The following is a 25,840-nucleotide window of genomic DNA, read 5'->3' as shown; positions in this document are numbered from 1 at the left end:
ACCCGTTTTTTCCTCCCGTTTTCAGCGGTGCTTTGGCTGTACAGGGCAGTGCGTGCAGCTGCAGTACCCGGTCCGGGTCCGGGACGGGTGTCCCCGCGTGGGATCCGGGTGGGCTCGCAGCGCTCCCCGGGCGCCGTGGCGGTGCTGGCTCCGCGCTCTGCGCCTCAGCCCTCACGCCCGGCCCGCCGGGGCGCCCCCTGGCGGCGCGGGGCGCTGCCGTGGGGCCGGGCCTGGGCGGAGCCTCGCGGAGCCAATCGGGCGCGCCCGGCGCGTTCAAACGGGGCGGGGGCGGAGCCGCGGCCCGAGCGGGCGGCGGTTGCGGAGGGGCGCGCTCAGGTGAGGGCGGCCTGGACGGAGCGTTCGGCGTTCCGGCGGGGCTTTCCCCTCCGCGGGCCGTGCTCTGGGGCAGCCGCGGGGCTCTGGGCCGTGTGGGGCAGCGGGTCTGGAGGTGCTGCTGCCGCCTCCTCGCCGTGCGGGGTCTGTCGGGGCTCGGCCCGGAAGGGAGGGGAGTTTGGCTGAGGGATAACAGCTGCCGGTCTCTCCAGCTTTGAGTGCTTGCGTTTCGTATCTAGTTAGTGGTTGTAATTCTTAAAAAACGAGGAATGAGCGTATTTCTCATTCTGAGTTCAGTTCTCTTGAACTGAACCTCATTCCTAATTTTAGAGCGAAGGAGCCTTTAATGGGGAGTTTCACTTTTCTCTCCATTTTCAGAAAGACTTTGTGATTATTCATTAGGCACGGTTGTGGCATGAGGAGGGGAAGACTTACAAGAGTTATATTAAAGCTGCATGGGAAGGATGGACTTTTCTAGTTTACACCGTGTTTTCCTATTTACTGACTGCTAGAGCGACCCACAAAGTTTGGAGTTTACTAGTCATGTAACATAGTTTCCTGTATCAAACTGGACTGAGCAATAAATACACTGCTCTGAAATTTTGATATTTTCCTCACAAGTTGGAGGCTATGGAAAGTGTGCAGTCATGACACATGTAATTGCATGAAGTCTGACAGTACTCTGAAAGCTATTGCTTAGAAGTGTAGCATTAAAGGAAGCTTCTGTTGAACCAGTGGCTAAATTATTTCTTCTACATCACTTGCTTTCATCTTGCCTTCCCTTTTCTCCCCTGACCATGTACTGCTGTTGTTAATTATATTGCAGCTTTTGAAGGACCAAAGGTAGGTAACTTCTTGTTGACTTGTAACCATGAATTAATTGCAGCTGGCAGCTCTGCAGTGGTTATTGATATCAAACCCATTACAACCCATGTTAACTATGATGCAGATGCAACAGAGAAAAAACGTTTTCTTATTCAGATTACGTATATAAAGCTTTTGAAATATTTACATGTAGAAAGGACAGGGAGTATATTTTACAGTTTTATTTTGTCCGCTAGGTTAGGTGTCTTTTGTTTTGCTATGTGTCTATATACCAGAGTGCACTAAAATAACATCCAAAGGTACTGTTAATCGTTGTCTTTATTAACTGTCCTGTTCTGATATTGGGTTATGTATTGCATATCAAAATCCTGAAAAAAATATTGCTTCCATGTTAACAGACTACCTATTCAAGGTTAACTTTGTAGTTCTGTTGTAGTCTATTAGCTGTGATACACAAAGAGTGTAAATAGACGTGAGTGAATGGAGACATCATCTGGAATTTCCTTAGTTTGGAAATCATGGTAGATCACTTGGAAAAAATATCCATGGTCATCTTTGTTGCTAAATAATTAGATTGTTCTTTTTACCAACTTTTGATTCTTTGTGATGCTTAGTTTACTTTCTGACACAAATCATGGAACTCAATAAATCAAGTCAAATAGCCTGTTGTTGGAAGCAATCATTCAGATATAAAATATTTTTTTTTACAAATGCTGGTGGTGAAACAGGATAGTAATTGTTCTTAACATTTGGGAACATGTACTGCAGTATATGTAAGGAGCTTCCCATGCAGCAAAACATAACTCACACTGTATATAAGTATCGTAAAAAAAAAATTTTGTTTTGTCTCCCCAGATTCCTCACAAAGCAGCAACTAGAAATAATCATTTAGGAAAGGTGCTATACTTGTCAACATTTGGGTTTTAATTAGCTGGAATACAAGATGCCTATTTATGCAGTTCCTGCCAGGAGTCCTGCTGGGACACGATGCACGGCCGCTTTCCAGAAGGCTTCCTCACACAACACCCTGGCCAGCAGTAAAGTATCTGGGCAGCAGCTGAGGTCACAGGTGTTGGGAGAAAAGGATTGTCTGACTTCATGTCCTCAGAATAAGACTGAGGAAATAAATAGGACCTATGTGATTTCAGCTTGTGAAAAAGTGAGTGATGTGTCAACGTCTTTTAAACTGGAAGGCAGATTAACACTCCAGAGGAGAACTGGAGCAAGCAAAAAATCAGTGTCTGGTAGTGATGCAACACAGAGTATGGAAGAACTACAAACAGAGAAAAGACTTACTCTGCGGAGGCGTGTGAGGACTGGTTCCACAGAGAAGAGTAAAATTAATCAGAATATTGTGTCTAGAAAGGAAAATGATGACTTTGCACAAAGAAATGACAAGATTACACTTCCACAGAATATTAAGGGTACAGATGGTGTTAAACCAAACTTGAAATTAACTGAGAGTCAGTCAAGTACCAAGTTGCAGCATAACCTGAACAGCAAGAATTCCTTTGGTTTAATTGGTGGTGTCTGTGAAAACGCTATCAACACGTGTTTGAAAGATAAGACAAGCACTGCTGACACAAAGTTTCAAAATGAAGTTCCGAAATCAGAACGGTTCATTACCTCAAAATGTACTAATAGGCTGTCAGGAGAACAACTGAATGAGAAAGACAATCTAAATAAGTTAGCTGGAAAGCAAAGGGTACAGCACCTGATGATAAAACACAGCAGCTTGGAAAGACCAAAGACACCAGCAAAAGTTTTAACAGAAAGATTTACACCAAAGAGCAGCACTTCTCAAGATCAACCATCTCTCAAGTCAGCCTCATATGAACAAATACCTGATGTGCAAAATTTAGCCAAGAAACTCCCTACTGTCTCTAGCTCTCTTCCTGTGAGTACAAGTTCAGAAACAAAAGTGAACACAGAAACTTTAGCTGAGAGCAGCAGTACTGGGGAAGATGTTTTCAAAGTGAAAAACAGCAAAGTGATTGTAGCTGTGCGGGTGCGGCCCCTTAGTAACAGGTTTGTATCCTGGACTGGTGCTAACAGTGTGTGTTGATTTCTATTTTGTACTTGCTATTTCATCATTGATCCAATAAGGATATAATACATGGAAATTAGTTGATACTTCATGCAACACCAAGATAGATTTTATTAGGAAACTGAATAGAGTTTATTGGTGTTTGTGTCTGTTTTTTGCATATTCATTAACAAAACTGTTTTGAACCTTAATACTTTGTATGTTCCTCAAACAGGTCTTTTTAGCAATGATCACTGGTTTTTTTTTTGTTTTCCATTAGGCAGTGAAATGACTAACTTAAAGCATGCAGCTAATATTTTTTTATTTTCCAACCTTTTCCATTCAGAGAGAAAACTGAAAACTCATTCCTTGTGGTCTCCATGAGTGGTTCAGAGACAATTGTACGAAATCCATCCACAAACCAAATTTACAGCTTCAGTTACGACTTCTCTTTCTGGTCTTTTGACAAGGGTCATCCTAATTTTGCAAGCCAAGCAATGATTTATGAAACTTTGGCACTGCCACTCCTTGAAAGAGCTTTTGAGGGATACAATGCTTGCGTTTTTTCTTATGGGCAGACTGGCTCTGGAAAATCATACACGTAAGTTGCTATTAATAATTGTTAAAATTCTGCCAATTGTTATGCAGGGTTAAGTCATGAGAGATTAAATGGAATAGATTTCAGAGTGATTGAATTGTGTTAAAAGGTTATTGTGTATTTTAAAAATAATTAAACCAGTATTTATAGCAATTAAGCACAAGTTAACTTTGAAATGTTTTAATGTATGTGACGCTGACTTCTTTCTACGTTTAATGGAGAAAATAAAAAGTTTTCAGATATTTTAGTCAAGGAAAGCATTTATTAATGCAGAGAGCTTGTCAGACTCTCCCAGTGCTGTTTTTCACTGCTGTTTGTTACTTTGTGCATGAAGTGTCGTAGTAAAGTATAGTATATTTTTTTGAGAAGACATTTGAGAGATCATTATATTTTTGGTCCTTACACTTCAGAACTTTAAATAAATCCAGATGTTTGTGGCACTGCTAATTTGAAATCAAATCTTTGCACAAAATAATCCCAGAAAACTAACCTTTTTAAGGTTTATAGCCAATTGTGTATACCTTATTTATATTTTGAAATAGAATGCCTAGTGAGCTGTTTGATTTCCAAATATGCATCTTATTGCATATTTATATATGCATATATTAAAATTAGTTTGAGTTTTTTGACTCTTTAAACTCTATAAACTACCTTTTAATAAAGGTAGTTGAGGACCAGAAACGTCTGTTCAATTTACAATAAATATAGAACTTACACAGAAGTAAGTTCTCTTATAAGTGGATGAACTTCCATTTTAAGTGGATGAATTCAGTTTTTACTTACACTGTTAAACAACAGTGCCTTTTTTGCCTAAAAGAAATATAAACTCAGGATTGCAACTCTTATCCTATTTGTAGATTTGTAGGGGTTTTGTTTGGATTTTTTTCTTTCACTTGAACAATAACTTACCTTCACCCCTTTGTGTTTTGAACAAGGCTGAAATTAGTATCAGGGTCTTCTTGTCAAGCTTACACAGCAGATTTCTGCTGTGCAGCACTGTGTGTCTCTCGACTGCAGGTGGATTACTCCAGTGCCCTGGTGTGCTGCTGTGGCAGAACTCAACGGGAAAAAACTGCACCAGAGCTGGAGAAAGGCTTAGGTTGCACTGAAAGTGTGCAGAAAATATAAAATACGGGCATGTTAAGATATTGAAAATCTATAGGTTTAAACTCCTCAGCTGCTGTAGAGTCTTTGTTTTACTTGGGTTTTCAACATATTTCTCAATGGATGAAATAGAAAATACCTCTGGATATCACCTTGTACAACTCCACATTTAGACAAGCACCAATTTAGATCAGGTTAATTTCTGTTACTTATTGTTGTATAACTTAAAAGTGTGTGGCATGGCAACTGTAGATCTGTACAGTTAACATTAAAACTGTCTATGGAGAGTTAGAAAACTAATCCAGAAGGATTTTTGTTGACTGCAGGATGATGGGATTTGACGAAGATCGAGGAATAATTCCAAGGCTTTGTGAAGATCTTTTCAATCAAATAGCACAAATGGACAAGCAACAGGTGATATGCTTATGCCATTGGCCTTCTATTGGAATATGAGGAAAGTGATACTTTAGTACTGATCCCTTTATTAGAGTTCATACTCTTTTGCTGACTCAATTCTTATTTGTTTTCATAGCTCTGATTCATAGGGTTCCCTAAACAGTAAAAATCAACATTGGTTTGCTTTCTTAATGGCAGTAGTATGAGAAAGAAATATGGGCTTGATATTTTTGTTGCATCACTAGACTAGGATTCTTTCCTCTATATTGTGTGTTTTACATTTTAAGATTTATGTGAAGACAGGCAAAACAAAATCCCAGTGGGCTTCATACTTTCAGTGGAGAGGCAGTAAAATAGAGCTCAAAAATATGAATTTATTATTAAACATCTTGTATCAATATAGCAATCAATCAATACTATCACTGTAATAGTATTCAATTTAGAGTATTCCATCTCAGTATTCTAGCTGAAACAAAAAAATAACTCCCCTTTCTTTCTTTATATTTCTTTCTGTGTGGTTGATTATGTCTGTAATGACTGACTTGTGGTTCAGCAGACCCTAACAATGAGTTAATCTTATTCAGGCAAACTTTTCCATTTTTAACCATTCCAAATTTCTTTACTGCTTTATATTTTAATTCTAGGTATTGAATCCTAATACCTGTGAACATCTAATAGTCAAATCCTTCAGAAGATTTGATAGACACCGGAGAATCTAAGAGAGTTATTTATTGCTGAGTTTGGCTATAGAGTATAATTTATAAAAAATGCAGAGCTTTTTTTTTATTCCTTTGCTTTATGCACTGTGATTCTGTTGCAGTGAATTGTCTTGAGTCTTGTCTTCTTGATTCCAGTGCTTTAGGGGCTTAGCTGCAATCTTCCTTGTCTCTTAAAGAAAATACCATTCTTCTTGAAAATAGAAAAAAAGACTCAGATGCCTTCAGAGGAAAAAAATGTGTGAAAGTGTTGTTGTGGTGTTTTTGGTTTTTTAAATTGCTGTAGGTAGAATCAAAGTTTACCTTTCCATTAGGTCATTCTGTTCCATGTCAGGATGTTGATAACATCAATCCATGCCTTCCCTGTGGCAAATATCATGCTGTAGAAGCACAATCCCTAAGGGAATGAGATGAGTACAGGTGCAAACAAAACAATATTTTCATGTACTAAAAGCCCAATGCTGAAACTTCTAAAGTGTATATATATATACTTTTTTTAAAGTGCTTTATAGATTCCATGTGGGAATGTCTATGGATGGAATTCCAATAAATTGTAGTTTTGGTCTTAACAGAGGTGTTACAGTAGATAACCTTTATGGGTCCCTTTCAACCCAAACTGTTTCATGGTCTAATTTTTCTTGGAAAGTCCCTTCAGAACAAATGTTTGTAACATTGAAAATCGGGATCTGATAGTCTAAGTTAATTTTTTAAACTAAGGATGATGAATATGCTTTGTGTACTATATTAATAACTATTATTAATTTTATTAGGTTTTGTATCATCTTGAAATGAGCTTCTTTGAAGTATACAATGAAAAAATTCATGATTTGCTTGTCTTTAAAGCTGAAAATGGACAGAAAAAACAAGTAAGTTGCTCACAGAATCAAGTATCTGTATAACCTCTAAGTAGTGGCATTTATTCTGAAACAAAAATACAGAAATGGCAAGTGATCATTGTTTTTTATCTAAATGCCTTAGTTGTGAACCATGGGATTCAAGCAAAAAACAAATAAAAATATCAGACTATCACCACACGACTTAAAGCAAAATGCTCGTCACTGGAGAAATGCTAAGCAATGCTGAAATAGAAACAAAATGATTCATTATAATCTATCAAAATAGTTAAAACCTCCCCTCATCTAAAAAGTTAAGACAATTTTATCAGCCTTTATAAAGTCTCCTAGAATATATCTAAATCTCCATCTTATAATAAGAATCTTCTGTACAATACAACTTGAGTTGAAGTATTTTAATTTAGATGGAGTTTTCTTTTTTTGTTGCCTGGTTGTCTCTTAATGAGCTGGAGTAGTGGGGAAAGAAACCAGATTGGCCTGATTAACTAGTTAAGGATTATTGGTTAAACCAGTTTAGCTAGTGTTCAGTGGTTGTGTATTAGAATATGTAAAACCATAAATTAAATAAATTTGTCCTAAGTAGTGTATGTAGGGAAGGTATTTATTATGTCTGATTTATCAAAAAAAGGTGCGTTCTTTGCTTTGACATTGAACATTATCCTGGCATTTGTGTGTAAATTGAATATTAGTTTATTATAGATGCAACAGATGCTAAGCAAAAGATGATATGCAGCATCCAACTTGCTGTTGAAATAAGAACTTTACCTAAACTTGGGACTAGCGTAGACTTGTTATAAAGAAATTAAGAACGTACTGTCTTGTCTAAAGCAAGAGTGCTTTCACTCTGAGTTTTGCCAGTGATTTTGGGGTAAGCTACGTAGAAATATAATAGATTTGTGCTGTAGAATCTTTTTTTAAGGATATTCTTGAGTACTAGATCTAACTAATGCACTCCTAATAATTTTTATTTTGAAATTATTCTCATCAGCTTCGTGTAAGAGAACATCCAGTGCTAGGACCATATGTGGAAGGCCTGACAGTGTAAGTCTTAAGTGTACTTATTTTAACAGATTTATGGTGTAATCCAGAAAGAGGATATCTTGAGGCTCTGAAAAAAGGCTCTGTGAAAGCTTGTGTACTCACCAGTAAATTAAGCAAGATCCCAGTAGTTTCAGAAAAATGCATACCTATGACTAGCTTGATACATTTTCTTCACTGTCATAGTGAAATCTAAAAATGTGGAAGTCTCAAGACAACTGCAGCTTTCATTATGTATCTGTACTCTTTGTAACTGGGGAAATGTTGCAGGACTCAGGCAGCAGGGAAATCTATAGAAAGAAAACCGTCTGAACCCAAACCTTTTTTCCCCGCTCTAGGAATGTTGTTCGTTCTTACTCTGATATTCAGGTAAGAGTTTTTAAGTTACTAAAAGGGAATACAAGTATTTCTGCCTGCCCCTTTTCTGCTCATTGCTGAAAAATAAATTCTGTGGATGGGAAGAAAATGTTTAACAGACTATCCAGTAGTCTATGATATTTCCGCTTATTTTGTAAAAGAGTGATGAAGACTAGTCCTATATAATGGAGCTGAGTAGATTTGTACAGTCAAATGTCACTGTCCACATAGTTATTTCTAAAGTTTAATTTTTAATTCTTCTCTTATAGACATAATTCATGATAATAACTGTATTTGCAAACATTTAAATCTTCAGTTAACAATCCAAAGTAGGGCATGGTTTCATTTCATGACTTTTGTCTTTTACAGAGTTGGCTTGAACTAGGAAATAAGCAGAGAGCAACAGCTGCTACAGTAATGAATGACAAGAGCTCTAGATCCCATTCTGTCTTCACCCTTGTCATGACACAAACCAAGGTATTGCTGGAGTTTTTTTGTATCTGTTCAAATCTGGTAAAAAGTTCTTTTGTGTGCTGCCTAGAAAGTTGTGAGAATATACTTGAAGATCTTCGAATAAGGCACAGGGAATTTTAACATGGCTTTCTACATCACAAAACTTGTTTTATTTTACATGCTTTGAGTAGATTCTGATGTCTTTGTGCTAAGTATATTTATAGCAGCAGTATAAATATGTCTTGGCTGACAGATCTAGGAGTAGTTCCAAGCTTCTCAGTGTGAGTTTTGAGATGTAGCAGGAATCCTAACTGAGGCCAAATTGAATTTCACACTGCTGCCGACACATCTTAGCTTCTAAGAAGGTTAGACTGTGTGAGGTGTGTGTCTATGCTGAGTTCTTGCAAGCAGCAAACTGGGGCAGTGGTAGGAGATGCAATTTCTGCTCAGTTTCAACACACTTCACTGAATAAATACTTTCTTGCTTCAGGATGCCTCTTCCCCAAGTGTCTCCAGGATATAGGGACTACAACTCCTCATCTGATTTCCAGATGCTTAAAACCTGACTTAGTGATGTGGGTCTGAAGACAGAAATGGAATAGGCAGAGCTTCTCAGGAGTCTATAGACTGTCAGTTTTCTCCATTGACAAATGACTTGTTGGTTTGGGGGTTTTTGTTCTTGATTGATTTAATTTTTTGTCCTAGTTTCCTGGATTTTCTCCTTTCTTCTTCTCCTTGCTATTCTCACCACTACATGGATTTTTCTTGATCATAGCTGGTCTTGAGCTTTTCCACTGACTCCTTAACTGCTTTTCATTGGTCTAAGTCATTAACAGCTTACTGATTTGCATGTTTATTAGATAACTGCAATTGGATTGACTGCAGTCATCAAACTTCAGACCCAAACCCCTAGCCTAGTAATCTGTTGGGTTTGCAGTTCATGCTTGAGCAGTTATTCAGCCACAACCAACTGATACTATGGTTATAAGTCTGAGCTTGGTCTTCAAGGGATGTATGCAAGAGTATCCTGTCAAAAATTTAATGGCAGCATGAAATTTTTATGTATTTAATGTAAACAGCTTGTCTGATTTCTGGTTATCCTTAGGCTTTTTATTTTGGTTTGAATGCCAGCATGTCCATTTCTTTCCAGGTAGAATTTGTGAATGAAGAAGAGTGTGAACGTAGACTCACCAGTCACATAAATCTAATTGATCTTGCTGGCAGTGAGTGCTGTACAAAGGCTCAGACCACTGGAGAAAGGCTGAAGGTAAATCAAGAGATAGGAAACAAGCCATTTCCACAGATTTCTAAGAACACCCTTAAACTCCAAAGCATGCTCACCTAGTGGGACTTTGAGGCAGGAACTGTAGCCATAAAAGGATATCTGTATAGCCCTTATACTTACCAGTATTACATCACATTTTGCCAGTGAGGGTGGGTGGCCTGAAGAAGCTGTTTGGACTGGGCAATGTGGCAGATCTTTCTTAGAACACCTCTCCCTGTGTTATGTAGGTCTAATAATCCTGCAGGAGGAGTAAGGGCACTGGGTGCATTTCTGTTTGTGTGACTTTGGAAATCATGAATCAAATATCACATGGAATTGAGGTTTGCCCCTTTTTGGGGGCATCTAATTAAGTAGCTTTCTCTAATAAGAGACTTTATTTCAAGCTGCCCTTGTAAGTTTGATGGTTCTTAACACTACTTATTTTAAAGGCAGGGTCTTTGTTCTTTCCAAATGAAGATGCTCTTGCATCTTATTGTTTTTTTAATAACTGGTGACATTTAATGTGGTACAGCTGTAGCATACATTAAATGAATGTAACTAATCAACAGGACAGTTGATAACATCACACAAGAAACTGCAACTGTATTATAAATATTTTTATTTTTGCTTTGTGTAGGAAGGTGTGAGTATCAATAAATCACTGTTGACCCTTGGAAGGGTTATTTCTGCACTGTCTAAACAATCTCAAAATGGAAAGAAAACTTTCATTCCTTACCGGGAATCCGTCCTTACTTGGTATGTATGTTATATCTCGAGACAGAGGCTTTCTGAGACTGTGATTTTTCTATTCATGAGGCACCACTTCCCATCCTTTTTCTCTGTCTCTCAAATGACCTGTGGAAGGAAGAAATTAAACTATTGCCCCAGATAAAGACTGATCAGGAGCTTGGTTTGTATTTTAAGTAGCTAACAGGCCCTCTCAAAAAAGTAGCAAGACCCTGGGTATTTTGTATTTAATCTGTTACAATTGAGAAGTTTCAAATTTTTCCATCAGTGTGAGGACTAGGGATTGACTGGTATTCTCCTGTCCAATGAAGGCTGTTAAAGGAAAGTCTTGGTGGCAATTCCCAGACAACCATGATAGCCACAGTGAGCCCAGCTGCCAGCAGCATTGAGGAGACGCTCAGCACACTTCGCTATGCAAAACAGGCTTGTTCAATTATCAACATTGCTAAAGTAAATGAAGATGTAAATGTCCAGCTAATCAGAGGTGAGATTGATATCTGTAGTCTTTCAGGGTTGTCATTTGCATGTGTGTTTAGCTTATTTCTTATAAGAGTTGTTACTACTAATATTCTGTTGTGTTGACTGTTCCCTTGTCAACTAGACTAATACAGCTTGGGATGTCTTCCTTTTAATATTATTTTTCTTTGTGAGCTTGAGGTGATGTCTTAGGCTACATCTGACCTGAGATATTAGGTCATCTAACTGGATGAGAACTGGAAATAGAGAAAGGCATTTTGTTTTTAAACACGTAACAGGATTAATTTTGTACTGTTTTGCTGAATTGTGTTTTGCCTTCATTTTTTACGTGTACTGTGTGTCTGGTTTGTCTAATGTAGAATTAAAAGCTGAAATTGAAAAACTGAAGGCAGCTCAGAAAAGTGCTCTAAACACTGACCGTGAAAAATACAGGCGTTATTTGCAGGAAATAACATCTCTGAGGATAGAATTGTGCCAGCAGGAGAGGAACATGGCAGAAATGCAAAGGTCAGGCACTCATTGGTGTCTTAATTTAAAGTGGAAATGATACAATTTATATGCTGCGTTTTTTCTCCTAATATGTTATTTTTTCCACATATTAAGGGCCTGGAAAGAAAAACTTGAACAAGCAGAAAAAAGGAAATTGGAAGATATAAAAGAATTGCAGGTACTTTTTTTTTTATATAGGACATAGTACAGAAAATATACTCTCAGCAAACCATGCAGAAGAATGAGAGTAGTTGTAAGATTTGGTTTCCTGGATACTCATCTTTTAACAGATTGCTGTGATTTCTTAGAAAAAAATTAATGTAAATATTTGAATGCGTAAATTGTTTTTTTAATGAAGAGCTCTTTTTGTCTAGAAAGCTGGAATTGCATTCAAAATGGACAATCATTTACCAAACCTTGTCAATCTCAATGAAGATCCTCAGCTTTCTGAGGTGCTGTTATATATGATCAAAGAAGGAGAAACTACAGTTGGAAGGTGTACACCAAATTCAAAACATGATATCCAGCTTTCCGGAGTGCTGATTGCTGATGACCATTGGTTTGTTGTGTTCTTTTTTTATTTTAAGTTTTTTCTCGCCCTTCCCTTTCATTTGGGAATCACTCTTCCTTCTGGCAGTAACAAAATACAGTTTTCTAGCCAAGAAAATACTATGTAGGGATGTTTTTTGTACTGCTCAATGATTACGGCAACTACCTTCTGTTCTCTCTAGAAATCTGTTAACAGAGGTAGTTTGGTTTCTTTGTGCATTTCATTCATGCAGCAAAGTTTTCTTCTGCAGCATTTCTACATGAATAAGACCTGATCAAACAATGCTGTGTGATAGATAAATAGTATGTTAAGTTCAGTGGAAAAGTGAAATGCCTTGACAGTTCTTAATTTAGTAAAAATAGACAGCAGCTTGGCTGCACTGCAGAAATATTGCTTAAAATGCATTCCATGCAACTGATCCTTGAAAAAAATGCTGTAGGAAATGTAACTAATCAGTTACTAAAAGCATCACATAATCAAAGAAATTCACAGTGTATTGTAGTAATTTTCTAGCAGTGGATTCTTAGATATAAATATAGGTTCTCTACCAAAATATAGGTTGTCATTCATTAATTGTGTTGTACCTAAACAGTACAAAGACAATACACATCTAGGAAAACAATAACATCTAAAGCCTGCATTTTAGTCTATTAAAAAATATCTTGGAATTATCATGAGCTACTAATACTGTACATGTTTCTTGTTTTCAGTGTTATTAAAAATACTGATGGCAAAGTAAGTATTATTCCACTTAGAGAAGCCAAGACATATGTAAATGGGAAATGCATTTTGGACCCAGCAATTCTGCATCATGTAAGTAATTGACCTAGTAATAATAACTTGTTCATGTGTTGGTTTCTTTGCTTTGTTAATATCGGCTTCAAACTGCAAGTTTTCTGAGAACACTGTATAACCATAAATAGGTTTCTTCCTCTTTGATTTCTAGCTTCACCTGCATGTTTTAAGCACTGAAAATTTGCTTATAAATCTGAAAGTTTCAGCAGAATTTTTTTCCCCCAAACAGGGTGATCGAGTGATCCTTGGGGGAGACCATTATTTCAGATTTAATCATCCAGCAGAGGTTCAGAAAGTTAAAACACCTTCTTGTGGGACTTTGTGTTTGCATGATGGTCCAAAAGATTTTGAATTTGCAAAGAATGAGCTGCTTGTTGCACAGCGAGCACAGTAAGTATTGATTCTTCTTGTTCTGAAAATAAGTTCAATTGTTAATTCAACCACGCAATTAGTTTTAGAAGTAACTGAAGATTAATAATTATTTCACAATGGGGAAAGTTGGAAAATAGCAACTCCATTTATAATGGAAGTCACAGACTTGGCTGAAATGATGCACACCTCTAAGGTTCAATCATCACAAGCTAATCCAGGTACCAACAATGTAGACCACTATTAGAGAAACACGTAGCTGCAGGGATCCTCAGAGTAGTGTATCTCTTCAATCATGTTTCTCCCCAAGCATATAATGAGTCTGTAAATGTCTTTAAAGTCTGAGAAGTAAATGACTTAGGAAAATGAGAAGAACCCAAAATAATAACCTTGGTCTTCTGTGGTGGAAAATTTGAGAGACAGTGAAATATTATTTATACTTACTTCATTATGGGGTGTTATTAAACCACAAGGCTTATTGACTTAAAATTTAATTTTGCATCTTAATGTGATTGAGTTTGCATTGCAATTTAAATTCTTTAAATTTGTGCAAATGATGTAATAAAAATAGAAATTGAGTGGACTTTGGAAATTCTGGAATATCTTCCGTATTTACATAGGAAGTGTCTACCTTTTGTCGTGAAATCAAAACTATGTAAAGTATTTAAGTTATTTTGTTAAAAAACCCTTAAACTCTCATGACAGAAAAATAGATTATAATCTGTATGCATTTTATAACAGACAAAGAGCAGTAATCTAAATGTATGACACCTGTAGGCTTGAATCAGAAATTGAAGAGGCACGACTCAAAGCCAAGGAAGAAATGATGCAGAGTGTCCAAGTAGCAAAAGAGATGGTTCAGCAAGAACTGATGTCACAAAAAGAAGCGTATGAGAGCAAAATAAAATCTCTGGAAGCAGAGGTGGTAAGTTGCTATTGCATCATTACATGAAATTTATCAATAAAGTAAACCAGAACCTGCAGTATGTGGTATCTGCTTGTTCGGTGCCTGGTTGGGCTTGTTTATGTGTTTTTTGTTTTGGTTTTCTTTTTCTTTTGCATATTATAGCAGCATTTTTGTGAAGCCTCTTAAAAACAATCAGCCTTAGTAACAGAAGAAGTTGTCAAGTAGTTATCCTCTGCAGAGTCCTTGCAGGGATTGTAACTTGTAAGCAAAGAAAAATACCTACAGAATCTACCTTATTGCATGAGGCTTTTAAATCACTACACTGCATTGATTAATACAGTTTTCTTTCCAAGCTTGCATGCTACTTTGTAGTTTATTTCTTGGTACAGTTGCAACATGGATAAGTTAGTATGGAATAGTACATCATAGTAAAGCAATCATGATATATCTCATAGCTTAGATATTCTGTGGAAAACCTAAAGTGATGCTTGTGAATTGGGACGTAACCATTGCTGATGTTGAGTTGTGCATGTCACAGAGGCTGTGAGTTTTAAATGTATTGAGTATCTGCCTGAAGGATGGGTCAGAAATACTGAAGGAGTATTCCTCCTCTCACTTTTCCTTTTTGATATTAGAGAGAAGAATCTCTTAAGAAGCAAATCCAAGAACAGAATAACCAAAAAGCCACAACTAAAATACAGGAGCTGGAGAAGGCCAAGAAAAGCCTTGAGCTAGAGCTCAACTTCAATAAGAAGCGTTTAGAAATGGAGACCTTAGCTACCAAGCAGGTAATTTAAAAAAACACCTTTTCAAAGTAATAAACTGATTTGGTTGAGAGGTGCTTTTTTGGTATGTTTTTTAAATATCAGCTTAAATATCAGTTATTGTGTACTTTCTACTTGATTTTATGCAGAACTGATGTTTTGTTTGCAACCTGAGTATGGTAATGTATTCATGTTGGGGATTAACTAATGCTGACCTTATTTCTTAAATAATGTGGATGGTTTTGTTCCTGCACCAAAATTTAGCAACTGCTGCCTCTAGTAAAAGTTATTACTCCAGACATTTATGTAAGTAATAACTGAGATTTGGCTACCGTTCATATATATATCTGACTGCTGCAACAAATAAAACTTTTTTAAAAAGCTGTTCCTTTTTAATTCCATTATTTTTTTGGGGGCATTGCAGTATGTAAGCAAACCCAGAGAACTGTCAGTTTGAAAGTTAATTATTTTATAGTATTATAGCAGATGTCCAGTATAAAATTAATTCTGTGAGTCTTTAAAATGGCAGGATCAAAACATTTAGCTTCAACAAACAGCATTAGGAGTTTTAGATTTTTTTTTTTTTACCACTGCCCATTTTCTCCCAGGCTCTAGAAGACCATACTATTCATCATGTAAAAATAGTGGAAGCTCTGGAAGCTGAGAAGCAGAAGATTGCTGAGGAAATCCATACCCTTCAGAAGAATCATGGAAGTGGGAATAAATCAGTGATGAGTATGTATATGCATAATGTTGCAAAGGCAGGGCTGGCTTATCTTTTTCTCAGTGGGCATGGGTGATGGGTATTGATACAGGAACTTTTTCTGTTTCCCTAATACTTCTCTAGCGATCCTGAACAAGAAGTCTTCTGGTTGTTAGTCCTTTCTATTCATCAGCTGTGTGTATTGGACTGTGTTAAAAACTGTTTAATCACACAGTGGTTAGGTGGACATACCTGTAGTATTTATTCTAGTTGCTTAAAAGTCCTTCCCTGTCTGTCTCCACTGGTCAGGCATTAATTCATTGAGGAAACTGGAGTAACAGAATTTCTTCAGTTTCCTATCTTGGCTTAATAATAATAATATGGTGTCTGGTCTTATGCCATTTAAAAGCGTAATCTTGCCTGGAAGAGTAATTCCCAATGTGTTGGGAATTCTTGGAACTATTGTTAGCTAGATTACTTTTTTGCATTTGGGTTGTGGTTTCTTTTCTGCCCTTTATTTTTTTTAAGCCTGAAGTTGCTGCATTGCATAGTTTGGTTCACTAAGTATGTTTTATATTCTTTATTAGTTCCATTGAACTGGAAGTCACTGAAGCTGTCTGTGATGATTAGAGAGGCTAACGCCATTAGCAATGCATTAGAGAAAAACACTGTTTTCTGCAGGTCAGTGTCTGAGTTACTTGATTATAATGTGTATATGTAATGGACATATAATATTTATGTATATATTTGGGGGTGGATTTGGGATGTGCAGTGAGCTGTTGGTGTTTCTTTTAATGTCTTGTGCAATTAAACATAATAAATTTCTTTTCCAAACTATTGTTAGTTAAGAGTGTAACTGAGCCTTGTTACTTTGAAATGTGAATTTCTGATTTGAATTTTAGATGAAGCTTTAAAGATATGCTATAGACAATTTATTTTGAATGCAGTGTGCTTTGGAGGTGAATCATTACATGCCCATGTCTGCCTTACTTTGGTTCACGTATCAAAGTGGCCCTAAAGCATTGGTAACTGTGAGATGCAGTATGTCTGAAGAAATTTTTGTGTTTGTCATGTTTTTAGCCTCTGTATAATTCTACCTACAAGTATCTTGTTTATTTTTGCAATATTAATGTGTTTTTTTTGTCGTCTTCTTGTTTTTTAACTTTCTCCAATACTTAGGCATGACAAAATTGATGATAAAACAGGTACAGTGTCTTCTATTCAGGTGCAGGTTCGTAACATCAAACTGGGAATAACAACTTTTTGGAACCTGGAGAAATTTGAATGTAAACTAGCAGCAATGAAAGAACTCTATGAGGTCAGTAACAATGGAAGAACAACCACTAGTAATCAGTAATATTTTTGTCAAGGATAAGGTTTTGATAATGCATACAGGAGGAAAATCTTGGTGGTCTTTTGTGTTGCGTATCTTAACAGCAATACAAATTACTACTTTTCACTAAAAACATGTAGATGCATTTGTCTATCAAACAACAAGAATACAATAGAAACAAGTGACTTCAGGTCATTTTGTGTAGAGAGTAAGGAGCAGTAAGACAAGGATTGCTTTGTGATTCTTTTGGTTGTTCAATTGTTTTATGTTGTAAAAACTTGAATTTCTAAAGGAAATAATAAAAATAATAGAAAAACTTCAGTTTCTATTATTATGTTCTGTTTATCCATATGTTGACTACTTTATAACTTTTCTTTTTTTTAACTCTCCTCCTTCCCTGTCCTTGCTTTATTTTTTCAGAGTAATGATAGAAATAAAGCTGTTGATGTGTTTTATGATCCTGCTGATGAGTGGGAACCTGACCTTTCAGACAGCTCCATTTCCTTGCTTTCCAGAAGAAGGTAGAAGTAGTTTGTAGCTACTCTTCTATGCTTAAAACAAAGCAAATCATTGTGTAATTATCTAAATATGCTTTGTTCCACTCACATACACTTATGTCATCTGGTGAGTCTTCTCTTGTGTTCACTCATTCTCTTGGATTTCCTCCATGGACAAAAAAACGGGGCAAAAGTCTCTAGAGCTTTCCAATTTTCAGTGCAGGTATAGTTTTTAATGTTTCCTTCCCTCCTCTATGCTATCAAAGCATTGTTTTTATAACAATGTAAATTGAATGTGGTCTGGGTCCGTTATTTGAAGTTTCAGCCTAATAACAATATTTATGAGTGACTCGCACATTTGTTCAAGCTGTAGCTCATCATGGAAATGCTTTTCTTTTCAATGTTTTTCATGTTCTTTTATCACCCTTTCTTAGAAGTAGAAGCTTCATGAAGAACAAGAGAGTTTCTGGATGTTTGTCTGAGATAAAATTGCAATCTATACAGAATAAACAGACTTCCTATATATCAGGTATTTGCTAGATGGCAGAACACCTTTCATTTCATACTGAGAATTTGAACCTACCACATGCATAAAAAAAAGGTGCTTATGATAGTTGTTTAAAAACCTGGGGATGGAAAGCAAAATTAAAAATCTCCTGCTTATGATACCTTCAAATTTATAATGTAAAGGTGTTAACAGCAAGGATTTCTGTATTTTTGGTTATCCCTTCTTAGGGCAAAAGCTTGCTGACCAGCACTTTAGGAGCCTAATTTAAGAAATTTATCTAGAACATTACTCTGCCTAACTATGTGGGTTAACTGGTGAAAGATGCTGAATCCTAATACAGTAATATGGAGACTTAATTTGCTTGAATTATTGCTATTCATTCAATTCCTGAGGTTTCCCCAAGCATTTGGCCTGGTTTTACAACCATTTTTTTCCTGAAATATAGGATGCTTTTGTCTTCCAAATATTTGAATGCATTCAGTTATTTTAGATTTGTTTCAACGATCAAATAAAAAATAAAATTCAACCAATGTATCCATGTTAAAGAATTTCACTATGGAATTTGTACTAAGAGAATTTATAAATCATTTAGAACGTTTTACACATTTTTTCTGAATGACCGTCTTATGTAGGTGAATGTCTACATAAGTTATTAAAAAGACACACTGACTGCTCTTTCCTGTGAAGAGTTTCATGCATGTATGTTTTGCTTCTACCTTGTACAGGTTTACTGAACAAGTCCAGCATATGCTCAAGCATTTCTGAATTGTTTCTTCCTGGAATTTGCAAGGAGTCTATAAGTTCAGCTTTAGATTTGCTCGGACAGAGTCGTGAAGGAGGAAAAAGCATAGCAGATAGTCTCCTAACTAATTTGTTTATAATCTTTTCTGGGGTGTCTGCCATTTCAAAAGCCTATGAACAGCAAGATGAAGAATGTCAGGAAAACAGTAAGTCTTGTTTTCATAGTGGTTTAAACATTTCTTATGACTTCTTTCAGATGCACAAGCATTCATGTGTTTTTCAGTCACATGAATTAATGTTCCTACGTTCATTTGTAAAGGAGATGGAGCTGATAGATCTCTTTCTCTTATAGTTTTCTCTCTTGATCGTGCTGCTCAGTCCTACAGCATCAGAATTGTCTCTGCTTTTGACCAGATTGTGGTTATAAGTAAGCTCTGGCTTAATAATGTCCAAAAGTGTCCTGGATCTAGAAAAGTTGATGAAGAAATGAAACAGGAAATAATGAACTTGGGAGGTTATTTACAGTTGCTGTTGCAGGTAAAGCATATTAAAGAATTCATCTGTGTGTAGACAACTTCTCTGCCTTAATGTAGTATTTATTACAGACTTGCTAAAAACACTTAAATGTCCAATATGTGTAATGACAAACTAATGCGCCTAAGGAAGATAAATAGCCAAGTCTGCATTTTTTCTGGCTAAGCTGTTAGTTCCATGTGCTAGTAGAGAGTAATGCAGACCTTCCTGTGTCTAGGCCCTGACAGAAGCATTGGTTCTTGCTTGTAAAATGGTAAAATTAAACATATAATAAGAGCAAATGATAGTTTAAACAGTGAGGTGCTGCTTCTTATGAGGTGATGTTTATACAATCATAAACCAGTGGCCGGTAAATATTATTTTTGGGCACACTACAGCCTTATGAATCTTTTTTTCTTTTAAAACTATGCAGTATAATGGTATTGTTGCCCTGTGGTTGGAAGGCATAATTTTATAGCTGTGATAGATAAGCTATTTGAAGTAGGAAGATGTAAAGCTGAAAATGCATGAGTGTTGTGTGCTAGGAACTCCTGCTGCATAGCAAGTGTGCGTTCTTTGACCAGAGGTGCTTTCTGGCATCAGTGAAAGATGTGCCTTTTTTCCTCAGGGGTGTTCTTCAGATATATCCTCGATGGTAGAAGAAGCATGGAACAAAGTAAACCAAACAGTGAAACAAACAATGAAATGCATAGGACACTTGGCAGTAGTCACAACAGCTGATATTTCATTTCCTGAAGAGAACAACATTCCTGCCTCTAGTCTACAGGTGAAGAAATGTTTCTTAGAAATACTGATTACGAATTAGGAATTCTAGTGTTGAGGTCACACTATCAGTAACTCAGGAGCAAATTGTTCCATATACCAAGTTCATCAACTGAATTAAGTATATTTAGAGTATATCTAATACTTCAAATTCAGGGTGAAAATGGATGTATTAATACCCTTTTTTCCCTTAAAAACCACATCCTGTAAATATGTGTAAGTTAAACCTATGAAGAGAAAGAAGTGTATGGTGCTTTTAGGACTGTACCTGCACTGAGATTATACAAGTCTGTTTCACTGAAATTCACTATTTATATTTTACTAATCTGTGTCTAAGTACTGCATGGAATTCACAAAAATATGAACAGAGCTCCTGTGGTCCAAGGAAGATGTGTCTGAATAAATCTGCACTGAATAATTTGCTCAAAACAAAATTATTTCTAGTCTACTGTAGAAAATGTTTTCATTCAAGACCACATCTGTTTCTTTAACAAGTGCATTTTGAACATTTGTTTTAAAAGGAATTTGTACTTGCCATTTATGATGGAGTAGGCTCAGGACTGGAATGTCTCATTGATGCTGTACAGGAGAAAGCAAGAATAGTACAGAAAGAACTTGTGAAACAATGTCCACAAAATGAGGTGAGATGAAATGAAGATTAAAAACTGCTACTCTGTCTTGGGAGACACTTGATCATGTTTTATTTTTTGTACTTGTATTTTAAATCACGAGGAAGATGATACTGTAGGGAGTTACGCGAAGTAGAGACTACAGTAAAAGCAATAAGCACCATGGTTAAAAATATTTCTGTAACTGCTAGAAAATTCCAGTAGGGAGGTTACTTGTGTACCCCTTGGAAACACACCACTTTCTTAGTGGGCAAGTCCTTTTGACAGAGAGACTGGCTGAATTCCAAGAAAATACTTAGTAAAGACTGAAATCATCTGAGTAATAAATTGTTCCTCTCAAGGAAAGCAAAACTTTCTTCCTACTCTGGTTTTCACTGTTGTCATTCTTAATCCTACATATAGTAGGAAACCATCCAAAATATTTTATTTCAATGTCTTTTGCTTAACTCCCAAATACTTTATTTCCAGCAAAAGGAACTGAGTACTCTGCTTTCCAAATAACACTGTTCACTTGCAGCAAATCCTTAAGTATCTGTAGGATTTCTGCACATGCTTGTCACTGGTGCAACTACTGTGAAAATGGAAATAAAACACCAGAGCTACCCCTGCCACTTAAAATAATAGTGATACAAAGTTACAGGACAACCGTTCTTCAGTGAATATTTGAACGTGTTCATTGGATCCTCCCATAGTAAGGGTTTTAAAACCATGCCGATGTAATTAATGTATTTTACCAGTTAAATGTTTTTTGGAAAAAAATTGCATGTTTAGTTGCAGAAAATGATATTTCTTTTGGGTATTTTTCTCCTTAGTGTGTTTGTTCTTTTTCTTTTAATCAACTTTGACTTGAATGAAGTATACAAAATAATTAAAAGTTTCTTGTAGATTCAAAATCGAATAAAGGATAATGTGGTGGCATTAGCCAGATTCCTTGAAAATAACATGTCTTACTGCAGAAAGGTAAGAGAAATGTTTCACAAAAATATGTGCTTTGAGTCTGGTATTTAAATTTTAAGGATGCATTTATCTAAGAAGAGGAATGTGTGTATACATATATATATATACATGTTCATACATACTGTATATTTATGACTGCATGATAACACTTCCTGTCAGAGCAGCATTCCTGACTGGAATGACTAACTTTCCTTGATACTACATTTCCACTCAAAGCTCTTTTATTTTAATTTTACTTAAGCTAAAAAATTTCTGGAGGTACTTGTATCTTCCTTTTTGTGCTTGTCTTGAACTGCCTAACTAACTGTTGTGGGGTTTTTTAAGTTAAAAGATCAACTTTGCTAGTGTAATTGTTTTATAACTGCTGCCATCATTTATGACCACAGTTATTGGTATTTTGAATTAAAAGCCAGGATAGATGACTTATCTTCTGTGAGCCAAACATTTCCTGGATTTTCATGTAATTTTCTTTTTTTTCCTAACCCTGTCAACCATATGCACCTCTTTTCAGTGCTGTCTTATGTGACAATAGGATATTAGCAATGATATGGATATGATATGGATTTGATTTTGTGTTTCAGCATTGGCTTGATCTATGTGACTGAAACTGTAACAGACGTGTTTAGTAGTCAATATACTATGATGTATTTGATTCTCTTTGAATTGCTCTTTATTAATACAGAAAGAAACAGAATCTCAGTTGCCAGAAGACTCTCTATATCGAGAAATAAAGAAGAGCACTAAGATTGCTGTGAAGTATTTGGAATTGGAGCAGTGCCTGACTGAAGTCTGTCAAATTGTGTCTTCTATGTTACAAGGTATTTAACATCTGTAACCTACGGGCTGCAGGACACTTGCAAAGCAAGGGAGAGGGCTCTTTGGTATCTGCAAAATGCTTTATTTGATTCTTCTTGGTTTTGTTTCTCATAGGGTTGTACAGAAACACCAGCCCTCTCAGGAGCTTTGCAGGAAATATTTCTGTTATTGCTGGATATTTTAACAACTATTTCAGTTTATTTGCCTTGTCTTCTGCAAACAACCCTATCCAGAAAATGCACGTGCCTTTTATGAACCTGGATGAATTAGACTCACTGGTTGATTCCCTTATTATGAATTTTGAACTTGAACAAGGACAGCCATCATTGCAATCTCAAATTATTTGTAGTGAAACTGCTGAGACTCAAGGAGGACAGTTTGAAACAGGTCAGGTTGAATTTGCTTTGAAATGGAGTGGGATTCCAGAATGCACACAGACTCCTGAGCTTTCTCCTGGTAGGATAGAATGGGTATAAAATGTATAAAATGTTATTATCAAGAAATTAAAGAGAACTTTTTCCTATTGCAATATATCACAGAAACATAAAATTTATTGCTAATGTTTTTAGTGAGTGAGTGGTGGGAAAGTAAAATGCCATGTTTGTATAAGTATCCTGTATTTCAACAAAGAAAAAAATGTATTCTTTAAGAGGCTGTCAAACTTCCAAATATATTTCCTTTTGTTTTAATAGAAGTCTATTATGACCTAAGTTTATAATTAATAATTTATTTTTTTTTGAGTTTTTGCTTCACTTCAGCTGCATTATGATCTAGTAATGCTACTGCAACTTGAAAGTGTTTTTTAATGCCTTTTTTTAAACAGAGAAACACTTTGTATTTATTTATGTAGAGGAAAACAATGAGAGCTAGTAAAAGTACTTTGCAATCTTATTTGATGAATGCTTTTTAAAGTGGTTTTTAGTTCACCGAAGAATCTGGGCTTGAAGTATCAGTGATGCTGTTCAAAGTGATCTGAAGTAAGTTTATATTGGGTTTGTTGCTAGTGAGTTATCTTTTGATTGCTGAAATAATTTGTTATTCATATTGGACTAGAAGCATGTCTGTTCCTAAATAACATATAAATTACTCCAGCTTGTAATTACTCCCAATTCATTACTTCCTTGTGCTCGTTTTCATTGTTTAACATCTTACTTCTGATGTAATGGCTGAAGTTAACAGGAAGGATGGAAATTAATTTGCATGGGTTTTAGGAGGCCTGGACTGAGCACAGTTTACTCACAACAGTGCTGAGACATTCATAAGGTAAAACCTAAGGTTTTTTCCTATACATCAGTGTGTCTGTTGTGGTTTAAGTCCAGCTGGAAAATAAGCGCCACACAGCCATTCCCTTGTTCCCCCACCAGTGGGGGAGAATCAGAAGGGTAAAAGTGAGAAAATTCCTAGCTTGAAACATAGACAGTTTAATAGGGAAAAGCCCCATACACAAGCAGAGCAAAACAAGGAATTAATTCCCTGCTTCCCAAGGTCTTTCCCCATGAACTGCAGGGGAATCTCTGGTCCATTTCCTCTGCTCCAGCATGGGGTTGTGGGTCCCTTCCACAGGGTGCAGTCCTTCAGGACCAGCCTGCTGCAGTTTGGATCCCTCATGGAGTTACAGGTCCTGCCAACAAATCTGTTCCAGCATGGTCTTTCTCCAGGTGTCCACAGGTCCCTGCCAGGTGCCTACTCCATCATTGGCTTGCTCTGGCTTTCCCTTCTTCAGGCCCACCTGTCCCAGTGTGGGCTCCTCCATGGGCTGCAGGTAGATTTCTGCCTCCACATGGACGCATCCACAGGTCCCAGTCTCTCTGACTGAAGCTCACACTAGAGTTCCAGCATGTCCAGTAGAGCAGCACAGAACCAGCAGTGATGCCCTGGCCATCTGCCAGTCCCTGTGCATCACCACTGCTGTCCTCAAAATGTCCCCAAGCTCAGCAGAGGGAGGGGATCAGCAGCACACCAGCAGGGAAAGCAAAAAGCAGGCACAGATGAGCACTACACTAATGTACTGTAAAGCATCAAGGCCAGGGCCAGCACAGGAGTCTGCCCAAAGCAGCCAAGCAGCAATAAAGGCTATAAATTCCATCTAACACATTCCAATCAAAGCTGTTATCTTGAACCTTCTGCATCCCATGGTGGGCATCAAAAGGGAACTATTGTGGTTTAACCCCAGCTAGTAACTCAGTGCTACACAGCTGCATGTTCACTGCCTCCCAGTGGGACTGGGGAGAGAACTGGAAGGGTAAAAGTGAGAAAAACCATGGGCTGAGATAAAGAAAGTTTAATGGCAAAAACAAAAAATTGTGCATGCAAGCCAAACAAGACAAGAAATCATCTCACCATTTCCCATGGCCAGGCAGGGGTTCAGCCATCCCTCAGAAAGCAGGGCACCATCACATGTAATGGCTACTTGGGAAGGCAAATGCCATCACTCCAAATGTTCCCCCATTCCTTCTCCTTCCTGAGCATGATGTCACATGGTCTGGAATGTCCCAGCTGTGTCCTCCCCACTTCCCAAGCACCTCCAGCCTCTTCATCAGCATGGCACTATAAGAAGCAGGAAAGGCCTTGCTTCTTTGTAGCTTCTGCTCAGCAATAAAAAAAAAAAGTGCCTATGTTCTCATCATTGTGTTCAGCACAAATCCAAACCATTGTCCTGTACAAACTACCTTGAAAAAAATTAAACCCATGTAAGCCAAAACCAGTACAGCTTCCCAGGTGAATATTCATGGCTGTAATCTCTCCTTCTGAGGGAAGATGTTCAACATCTTGAGAATTTCAGTCTTTGAGGACATGTCAGGCTCTTGGAACTCTATCATGTGAAAAGATTGCAGTAGAATCAATCATCATTTTGTTTTGAAAATTTTGGTTAGAATTGATGCTGTTATTCAGTGATTTTTGTGCTTTTCTGATGCAGAAGAAATGAGGAATATAATTATGCTGATCCAGTAACCCACATATATATTTCCTAAAGATTAATGCAGTGTAGTACTTTCCCAGAAAATGTATTGCAGTGCAGTCCTGTCACCAAAAATATTCAGCACTTGCAGCTAATAATTTCCTTCTCACATGAGGTGTGATGCTTAATTGTTTTCTTACTGTAAAGGCCTTTGCAAGTTTGCTCAAGGGTTAAGAAAGTATATTCAGTTGTTGAGATTTTTATGCTTTAAAAGTAAAGAGGAGCCTGATATATTTCTACTTGTGAAAATGTATTATTTTGTATTTGGCTGAAATTTTAAAAACATAACTGGTTCTTCTGTGTTGTATCTAAGCATGAGAAATATAAAGAGTAAAACAA

The 25,840-nt window shown here is 36.8% G+C and overlaps 1 protein-coding gene across 10 annotated transcripts; it reads left to right on the top strand.

The window, feature by feature from the left end:
• The first annotated feature begins 208 nt into the window (after positions 1-208).
• Positions 209-25,840, top strand: KIF14 (kinesin family member 14). 10 transcript variants are annotated; one of them, XM_086901674.1, is made up of 31 exons: positions 324-477; positions 846-989; positions 2,014-3,186; positions 3,531-3,785; positions 5,213-5,300; positions 6,769-6,864; positions 7,841-7,893; positions 8,229-8,259; positions 8,617-8,724; positions 9,851-9,967; positions 10,602-10,720; positions 11,023-11,195; positions 11,548-11,695; positions 11,792-11,855; positions 12,052-12,236; positions 12,938-13,040; positions 13,252-13,412; positions 14,169-14,316; positions 14,934-15,086; positions 15,671-15,797; positions 16,353-16,446; positions 16,945-17,083; positions 17,519-17,619; positions 18,030-18,124; positions 18,829-19,050; positions 19,197-19,381; positions 19,986-20,144; positions 20,662-20,781; positions 21,655-21,729; positions 22,409-22,544; positions 22,657-25,840. In XM_086901674.1, the coding sequence occupies exons 3-31, from the start codon at positions 2,102-2,104 to the stop codon at positions 23,016-23,018; spliced, it is 4,902 nt and encodes a 1,633-aa protein (XP_086757800.1). In that variant the 5' UTR covers positions 324-477; positions 846-989; positions 2,014-2,101; the 3' UTR covers positions 23,019-25,840. The 10 variants fall into 10 exon arrangements, with proteins under 10 accessions (XP_086757791.1, XP_086757800.1, XP_086757796.1 ...); XM_086901670.1 differs by having other exon boundaries at positions 736-989; XM_086901672.1 differs by having other exon boundaries at positions 712-989.

This window comes from Cyanistes caeruleus, chromosome 9 (assembly GCF_971803275.1).
Source record: "Cyanistes caeruleus chromosome 9, bCyaCae1.hap1.1, whole genome shotgun sequence".
NCBI classification, from domain to species: Eukaryota; Metazoa; Chordata; class Aves; order Passeriformes; family Paridae; genus Cyanistes; species Cyanistes caeruleus.
Note: the sequence above shows the minus strand (reverse complement) of the source record. Positions and strands in the feature narration are given on the sequence as shown.